The following is a 9,440-nucleotide window of genomic DNA, read 5'->3' as shown; positions in this document are numbered from 1 at the left end:
AATTCGAACAAAACATTCGAAATAGAAAGCCACTTTCAACCACTTTCAGCCTCATATCTCCCGCACCCTTATAGCTATCGAGACGCAACCACCCCTATGCACGAATGGAGACTTGGGGCTACCACCACATACAAACACCATTCACGTGCGATGTGTAGTTTTGGCGAAAACGTGAGATATAGGGACATACATGTCCATTTATATATATATATATATATATATATATAGATAGATAGATAGATAACCTAACATTCATAGAGGTTTAGAACGTCTTTAGATTATTTTATGCTTTTTATAACGATGGATGGAAACAACTGAATTTACTTTAATATAGAAACAATTTTAAAGAATATGAATTTAAATTACAATATAAATTATCACACTAATACGTTATTTTAAATATCAGCTACAAGCAAAGAAAATAAATTAATGTCAACGCCCTTATGTAACTAAATCGCTTATTGGACGTTACGAGATATTAAGAAAACTTGTTTTTGTTTTCGTGTAAGGAAACCCATTAGAAGACTTCGGTAAGTACGCCAGTTTAATTTCTGTGCTTGTAGCTAACATTTAAATTAATTAAGATAATATAAAATAACTTCTTAGTGTTATATNTATTCTTACCTTGGTGTTTCTAATAACGTTTGTTAGCTTACAGGAGAAAAGTGTTTTGCCTTGAGAATTAACATTTAAATAAAAAACGCAATTGTATTGTGACAATGATTTTTTGCATCTTTTACTACTTACTGGTGTAATAGCTATTTTCCCAGTAATAATTTACATAAACTTCCTTATATAATATCTAAAAGACATAGTCTAATAAAAGCTGGGTATTAATCGTGTATGCTTAGTAAATGTACAGTACTTTAACTCTTATTTAATTGTATTATTATAGGAACAATTATATATATATAATTTATAAAAAAATCAAATATAGTTGTCAATTAATTAAGTTTTCGTATTAAGATTGTCGACAATTATATAATTGCCTGCTCTCACGCCATTAGTTTAATTTGCTGCTTATTAAACATAAGGTAATTTTAAATATTTATTACATATTTCAGTTTTCTTATGATATTTTACAATTAACATTTTCGAAATTTATACTTATCAACCCCAAATTTATTTATAATTTATTAAGGTTAATTAAAGTTTAATTCGTTTTTTTTTTCTTTTCTTTGTTTCTACTCCAGAAGAATTCTGAGCAGATAGCCTTGTGAAAAACCTTGAATGGTAATCTACATGAACTGTTTATCGAATTAGAACGTACACACCCATAAAATATTCCTTATAAATCGAAAATAGAAATAAAAAAAATGTTTAAGTTACTAAAAAATGTTTGATTAACTCATAAATAGGGATTACTTTCTACAGAAAGTCTTCCCCCTTCTTCGTAGATCGTCCACCTGTAGTGTTACCTTTTCCTATCATTTCACTTTATTACTCAAAAATTAATTAAATTTTTATTTATATATTTTAGGAAAATAAATAAATCGATGCATCTTTACATCCTAATGATTCATTTTCAGGGTTCCTAGATAAGGCCCAAATTTAAACTGAGTAATGAGTTTATAAAACAATGGTTTGGAGCCCCCTGTTAGTGTGTGCCCAAGACAATTGCTTTTTTTTGCCCATTGGACCCTATTATATAGACTTAAATAGATTATTTTATCTTTAGAAATAATAAATACTAATTATAGTTTCATTAATAAGTAAGATAAATGTATAAATATAAATACAACCTGTCCTTGTTACAACCGTGTTAATGTTTATAATGGTAATTTTATTGCTGTTAAATTACAAGTTTAAACATTATCAAATTTAATAAAGCAATTAAACATTACCATTTTAGAGCCAAGAAAACACAAACAGTAAAATCAAATACTCGTGCAAATTCTATAAATGATTTGCAATGTTGTAGGTCATTAAACTCATGTATAAGTGTTGAAAGATAGAAAATGTTGCGTTGTTTTATTTTCTTATTATGGTCGCATGTATAACCTGTGATCCGGGATTGAGCATTTTCCCGAGGATACCGAGGGACGACTGTTAATTGAGATTCTGTTTGTAATAATAATTACAAATAGAACTTCAATTAACATATTTTTACAATTGGAATGAATCCAATAAAGTTATATAACTAAATTCATGATGTAAAAAAGCAAATAAAAAATAATTAGAAGGGAATAACAAAATACTTTTCTCTTTTTCAACGATCACCTATAATGTTTATAATACAATTTTACTGTATATATTTATTAAAGTAACAAATGATTTTTATTTATAAATAAATGGGGGTGAACTGGATCAGATTCAGAATTCGCTAACATGGTCTTGTTGTACCTTCCATTATACCGCTTTTTCATTTGAGAAAGAATATTATGGAACCCTTCTACGTGTTTATCACAAGCAGCTCTTAGATTGGTGAAAAAATCTAAACGAGAATCCATCTTGAGTGACATATTGCACTCCAGTGTTTGGTAGGACGTTACCAATATCTCCACGATTTCCTCAAAGTTTTTAGCCCCTATATTCTCTAAAAAATTCTTGTTTACGTTTTTAAATGTTATCCTTTCCGTTGGGTTAAGTTTTTCCTTGAAACTAAGATCTTTCAAAAAGTGTCTTAGTAGGGAACCATCAAAAATTCCCTCCTTAACTTGCGCATTGCTTAGAAAATCTGTGCTTTAGGTAAGCAAAGCATTTCCATTTTCTGTCCATACCTTTCACTAAATTTTTCATTAAACACAGCGTGATATGAAAATGATATTTAAGAAAAAAACATTAAAATTTAACACACAGTCTGTTGAAAATGAAATCACCATTTATTCAGTTTCAATGTTGCAGAATAAAATTTTTAACGATCGACTTTTCTTTATAGGCTATTTGGCCGTCAAAATTAAGAACTTCCCTTTAAAAACAATGAAAAAATATTGCAAAAAATATACAAGCATTTTAGTTTATTTGTTTTCTCTTCTAGAGTTAGGAAAGCGATATTCTTCTGATCTTGTACGTTTGCTGCCCGATTTGGCCCATTTTTTTACCAAGTACTGACTGGTTCTTGCTCGAAAAAACAGCAAAATTTAATGTATCCTGTGTATAAATTATCTTACTTGGACCTCGTTTATTAATTAATTAATAGGACTTATTATACTGGTTTAGTTTTTGATTAGATCTAAGTCAAAAGTCGAAACAAAATGTCTATTTTCGTGTGGGGCCACGATTTTCTTCGTCCAATTTGAAGCTTAATAACTTCTGTCCTTTTTGTCGAAAAGTCGTGAAATTTCGCAGAGAGTTTAGTATATTAGGGGGATATATGCTATTATATTTTGGTGGTTAAAAGTTAAGGGGTTGTGAGATAGATAGAGGTCATATGTCATATTTCGAATAATTGAATAAATACTTTTTATTGATTTAATTAATAATCTACTCGCTCTCTACTATCCGACCCATTCTGGGAGTGACCGAACCCAACTAAAAGATCTTCTAGTGCTCTCAGGATGGTGTTCATAGTCCGAGGTTTAATAATGCTAAACTATGAATAAAGAAAGTTTAATTTGTATACAACAATATGATACGTGGGCAATCCATCGATGGTGGGATTTTCTATCTCCCGGGTGGACTTTCTATCGAAAACTGGTCCCTATTTAGGTGTTATAAACGTGAAGGAAACCCGGAAATCTCCACGTGATCAGATCGTTGGTCAGAAGCGAACCCACGACCAAGTAACTACCAGTGTTCATTGGTTCTATCCATTGAGCTACTGTACTGTACGAATGCATTAAGCTGAATTTAATGTATTAAAAAAAACATCAGGAAACTATAGCTTACATTGCCATCCAAAATTACTCCTAATATCGATGGTCTGACCCATTTTAAGATCATGCTCATCCGTAATGCGAATATAATCAGCACCGGTGAGGAATGAGAAATACATACACTACTTTGTCCCATACACTATAGTAAACTATAAATGTATAGAACGGGAAATAACAGCATCCTTCCCAACAATAAGCTGAAATTACTCTCACAATAAGACAAAGTTCTATTGTTTCTTAAAATTAAATAGAAATTTGTTTGTACAATAAATGATTTAAATAATAATAATAATACTTTTATTTCTCAAAATTTACATATTTTGACATTAATTTAAAACGAATAACGTCATATTCTGGTATTATTACAAAATAGATCTGGATTAAATATCTCGTCTACGATTTCTATAAAATAATTCACTCTAATTCTTCACTAATCTTCACCCATTTCTTCTTTATACATCATTAAATATTCTTCGTTTATTCGAAAGAATTCTTCGTTGTCTTTGATCATGTTATTAGCTTCGGTAGGATCAAAACTTGGTAAATTTCCTCCTAATTCTAAGGGTAGACACTCTGGACTGATGAATTCGTGCAGATTACCCAAACCAGAATGGAAATGTAACTGTAATATATAATAAAAGAATAAAATCATAAATAAACCTGATATAAATCAATGAATATCCTCAGATATAATAAAACTTTTATAAAAAAAATAAATAAATAAATTTAAATAACATACCATGTTTTTGATCTCTCTCGGCAAAAGTGGTAAGAAAAGTTTTAAAACTGCTTTCATTATAAAATTTATATTGACAACATGTAATTCATCATATTGAATTTGATTGGAATCTTTCTATTTAAAAATAAATATATTTTAATTTACATAAATATTAAATGAAATAATCTACATATTTATTTATAACTTACAAATAAAATATTCACTATTCCATTGATTAATTTCGGTGTAACTTGAAAAAAATGCGATGTAGAAAATCCTTCAGCATTCGTAATACAAACAATTTTATTTACTTGAGTACGGTGGAAATTTAATTGAAAATCGAAGTAAAGTAACGAAGCACGAAATAAATCAACTGCATTTGAAATTGAAGTTTTCCAATTACCTGTAAAATACGAGTCAATTTTTCTGCTAATTCCACTTATACATAATTTCCCATAAGTGGGAATCTGTATTTTTTTAATGATACGCTTTAAATATTTCTTCTTTGTACACTGTACACTGATTAGCTAAACATATAAAAAACAATGAATTGATATACAAATAAGAAATACAGTAGAGCGTCGATTTTCCGAAAGTCAATCATCCGAAAGAATTCCAGTCGGCAAATTTAAATTTTCGTCAGTGCTGTGGCGCTTCAATCTTTGGCTATATCTTGGGCTACTCAAATATTTTACGTTTTTGATACTAAATTAACATCTGAAGTATAATTTTTTATTGTTTTTATATTTTTCAATATATTTATTTTGTTTGTACAAAATAAAAAAAAATAATTTTTAACGATACAATAGTCTTTGTTAGGCTTAACATCTACGAAAATCCAATGCGAAGCGACACGCAACGGATAAAAATTTCAACATCGAATAGGTTAAACTATTTTTTCGTACATAAATCGGTTATCCGAAATATCAGTTATACGAACAACCCCAGTCCCCAATTGATTCGGAAAATCTACGCTCTACTGTAACTAAATTTTCTAATAGAACATATCGAAAATAACTTGCAATGTGTCTATTAGAGAATTATTCCTCTAATAAATAACATGGTCTTTGCCACATGGCAGCCTATAACATAGCTTATAAACAAAACCACACCAATCAGATGCCAGTTAACGAATTTGTGGTATAATTAGATCCTTGCAAAGTAAATTTTGGATAGATTTAGGAAAACTGCTGCCATATTAGACAAAACAACGCAATTTGGACTACTTTTCAAATAGTGTGCCACTTGTTTCAGCAATTGAATCGGCGATAGTGATTAAAACTTTCTTTATACAAGTAAATGTACGTATGTAAGTGTTACTACCAACGTTGTAAAAGGATAGATTACAGTTAACAGATATGTACGATTGTTTATACTAATTCTTATAAATGGCATGCTAGTATCCAAGTAATTAAAGCCATGGCTACTTGTGGCTTAAAACGTATGGCCAAATTGCAATTGTTGATTTGAAAAACAAACTGTAAATACGACGTGTTATTACTACAATAGCCAAAAGTTTAGTTTATTTAAAATTTCTTAAATTTCACGTGAAGTTGTATAAATTAAATTATGACTTACCTACTTGATTAATCATAATATACCTTCCTTTCTGATCAGGTTTTGGCAAAAATTGAATACAATTCAGAGACAGAGCGTGCTCCAACTTAGAAGGAAGAAGATCTTTAAAGTATTGAAGATATTGTACTCTAATATTATAATAATTTTTGAGCAAATCGAGGGATTTTTCCACGTCGAAACTTTTAGCACGAAGAAATCCAAGAAGGAAAATGTCATCCATACGACATTTTATTCCTTCCTCGTCTAATAATAAAAAATAATAATACTTTTTAAATTTACGACTTAAATAAAATTATATTTAATTTTTTTGTATATTAATTAATAAATTTTTTTAACAAACTGAGTATTTTTATTTTTTATCATCATCATCACAATTAGTGTCTTAAACACTGTTTCTTTGTCATCTCATCTCTTATGAGGCTTGTTTTTATCTCTTCAGCCATAGGTTTGCAATTTTAACACAAAATTTCTAACTTTACAGATACTTACTTATAAGTTTTTTGAAAGCTTCTAAGGCATTTTCGTCCCATGAAAATAATTCTTTCTCTTCAGGAAATATCGAGTTCTTTATAATTATTTCATTCATTGAAAACTGTAAAATTTAATTTATTTAAAATTACTATATATATAAAAAAAAATATTTCTCTGATCATAAAAGTAAAAGTAATGCTACGAAATTTCACTTATTATTATTTTACTTTAACTTTGAATAAAACATCTGAAAAGTTCTCCTGAGAGATACCCCTCTTTGGCACATCGCCCATATGTCGTTGCCTAATTCCATCAATCCAACCTTTATCCATGTAAAAAAGCAAAATCACTTGTGATTTCTGACAAAGTGTGTGAAATGATTGAATTACCCATCTGAATCTCTATGTACAGTACATAGTTTCCACTCTTTATTATAGAGAATTTCTGATTACTTTATTTAATATTTATCTCATTCAGTAACCGGTTAATCACTGAATAAAATTTCCTGCTCTACCGGAGATTCACACGATCCCCATTATCTCCCCAAACCCTTGACCTTTTACCACCAAAATTTAACAGCAACAATCCCCCTAATAAACCAACCTCACTGTAAAATTTCAGAAATTTTCGGCAAAAAGCACAGGAGTTATTAAGCTTCAAATATGGTGAACAAAATCGTGCCACCCCACACAAACAAATACAGAAATTACCCTTAAAAATTATTTCAGTAAGTCCAAAATTGCGAAAATCTAAGGGGTCATTTTTTGCCGGATTGCCACACTTCCCCTCTGTATAACAGCCGTGAAAATAATAAGTGTAAATAAAATATATATATATATATATATATTATTAAATGATTAAATACAAAATATACTAATCTTTCAAGGTAATTTTTGATGAATTTGACAATAAATTAGTACAACAATATACGATTAACGACGAAAAATGTGACAAAATTAGATGAGAAGTTAAGTAACCTTACTGCTATCAAGATCTGTTAATAGGATAAATTATTCATTTATAGAATAATTATATATATTATAGACAAAATATATATATAGCTTACTGAATATATAGTGTACATTGTTTATATTTAATTTTTCCTGCAAAATTAATTACCGCATTTGACACTTGGTATTGTCACATTTCTCGGTAGATGTGGTACAACCACTTTAAATTAAATAGCTATCGTTACAAAACTTGTTAAGGAAAAAGCAAAACAAATTAAGAAATCGCCTCGATTTTAGCATAACAGATAAATACAGTCGACCCCCCATAACACTGTTGATTATTCCGTTTTATATGAATTCCATGTTGTACGAATCACTTAGATTTTACAAATACGTGTGCCGGGCTGTGAACGGATCACGTATTTGTAAAATCTAAGTGACTCTTACAACATGGAATTCATATAAAACGGAATAATCAACAGTGTTATAGGGGGGTCGACTTTATTTGTGAGGATAGTGAAAATTTCCTGTTTCCTTGTGCAGAGCAGTGACCTTCAACTCGTAGCTCGAGATCGATCTGTCGCTAGAGAAGTGATTGCTTTTATATCTTCATCTATTCAATTACAATACCTCAAAGTACTATTTGTTAAATTAGAAAAGAATAATAATAATTAGAACCAATTTATAGTGCTGTTATTGCACCAAGTTCGGTGTAATTGTACAGTGGTATCTCGCGGTAACTTAAGTCGTTCCAGAGGACATTTAAACAGCCTTCTGAAACGAATTTTTCCCGTAAGAAATAATGTAAATTAGATTAATCCGTTCTACACCCCTAAAATATACGTATTAAACTGTTTTAATTAAAATTTAACAATAAAATTGCATGTATAAATCTTGAAAAACCTGAACACAATGAAATAAATGCAAATATATTGTCACTTTACCTGTAACTTCCAAACTCCATTGATGGAGTTTGGAAGATAGTGGAGAGGGTAAAGATAATATTGTTTGGAAGACTGACACGTTTTTTTTTAAATGTAAGGGCATATTAATATTGTAGGCAGCTAAAGAAGCCAATGATACAGTTCGTTTCATATAAACCGGACTCTGTCATTACTCTCATACCTAGAGCGTAGACTTAACCTATTTACAAGGGCGAACATACTTTTAAAAAGCTCCATATATGTTGTAAATTTATGTTAAATATAAACTCTACTGTACTTTCGATTACTTTTAAATCTTACCTGTATGCCACTTCACAGAATCGTGCTCGAAACTCGTCTTGATTGATGTAAAGGATAAAGGATATTTAACAGTCCAGTGTTTTCGTCTACATTACGTTTTAAAGACGTATAGATATTAAAAACACGATTCCAAAGCAACTAAAGTAGCCTACACATTCAACTTAAACACTATTAATCGTCATAAATGTGTAACATTTACTCACCTAAGTAAAGTCTGTCTTATAAGATGGCAATATCAGAATAATTGTAAATGTCGAGTGTACGAAACAAAGCAATCAAAGTTTGAGTTATGACCTGTTCTACCTGTATATCTGTACGGTTTTACTTCGACGCAATAATTGCGTAGCAACTTCCTTATCATACGTAATTATCTAATGAAGTCTTTAAGAAAAATCACTTCTATTCAGTAAGATAGAGCTGATCATTTTATATAGTAAATTCAAACTTTGCTAGCGTGCTTAAAATGTATAAATTACTTTAATATCCTTGAATATAGAAGCACTCCGAAGGTTAATGAAACAAAACACGTAATATTTTAAGGAAAAACTGGTAATTATAAAAAATACAACACAGGAAAATTCATGATAGAAATAAAAGTCTCTAGCTTTAATTTTACAACTTTTACAGTAACATTAACTTATTTTATGCAATTTAAAGACGAAAA

General features: G+C 29.6%; 1 protein-coding gene across 3 annotated transcripts; it reads right to left on the bottom strand.

Annotated features, from left to right (window-relative positions):
* Positions 1 to 4,177: 4,177 nt before the first annotated feature.
* On the bottom strand, positions 4,178 to 9,116 carry LOC111632333 (alpha-tocopherol transfer protein-like). Of its 3 annotated transcripts, XM_023376739.1 has the most exons (7): positions 8,980 to 9,116; positions 8,777 to 8,862; positions 6,601 to 6,703; positions 6,112 to 6,354; positions 4,743 to 4,936; positions 4,555 to 4,668; positions 4,178 to 4,437 (listed from the first exon to the last, which is right to left on the bottom strand). In XM_023376739.1, the coding sequence occupies exons 3-7, from the start codon at positions 6,695 to 6,697 to the stop codon at positions 4,246 to 4,248; spliced, it is 840 nt and encodes a 279-aa protein (XP_023232507.1). In that variant the 5' UTR covers positions 6,698 to 6,703; positions 8,777 to 8,862; positions 8,980 to 9,116; the 3' UTR covers positions 4,178 to 4,245. The 3 variants fall into 3 exon arrangements, with proteins under 3 accessions (XP_023232507.1, XP_023232508.1, XP_023232510.1); XM_023376740.1 differs by having other exon boundaries at positions 8,777 to 9,116; XM_023376742.1 differs by lacking the exon at positions 8,777 to 8,862.
* Between the last annotated feature and the right edge of the window lie 324 nt (positions 9,117 to 9,440).

This window comes from Centruroides sculpturatus, unplaced genomic scaffold (genome assembly GCF_000671375.1).
Source record: "Centruroides sculpturatus isolate CEXI.00-Female unplaced genomic scaffold, Cexi_2.0 scaffold435, whole genome shotgun sequence".
NCBI classification, from domain to species: Eukaryota; Metazoa; Arthropoda; class Arachnida; order Scorpiones; family Buthidae; genus Centruroides; species Centruroides sculpturatus.
Note: the sequence above shows the minus strand (reverse complement) of the source record. Positions and strands in the feature narration are given on the sequence as shown.

Excerpts from the sequence above, each read along its gene's own strand:
- LOC111632333 (XM_023376740.1), bottom strand. The coding sequence starts at position 6,697 with ATGAATGAAATAATTATAAAGAACTCGATATTTCCTGAAGAGAAAGAA. Across the intron at positions 6,355-6,600 it reads AGCTTTCAAAAAACTTATAA|ACGAGGAAGGAATAAAATGT; the intron begins GTAAGTATCTGT and ends TTTTATTATTAG. Across the intron at positions 4,669-4,742 it reads GAATAGTGAATATTTTATTT|AAAGATTCCAATCAAATTCA; the intron begins GTAAGTTATAAA and ends ATTTTTAAATAG.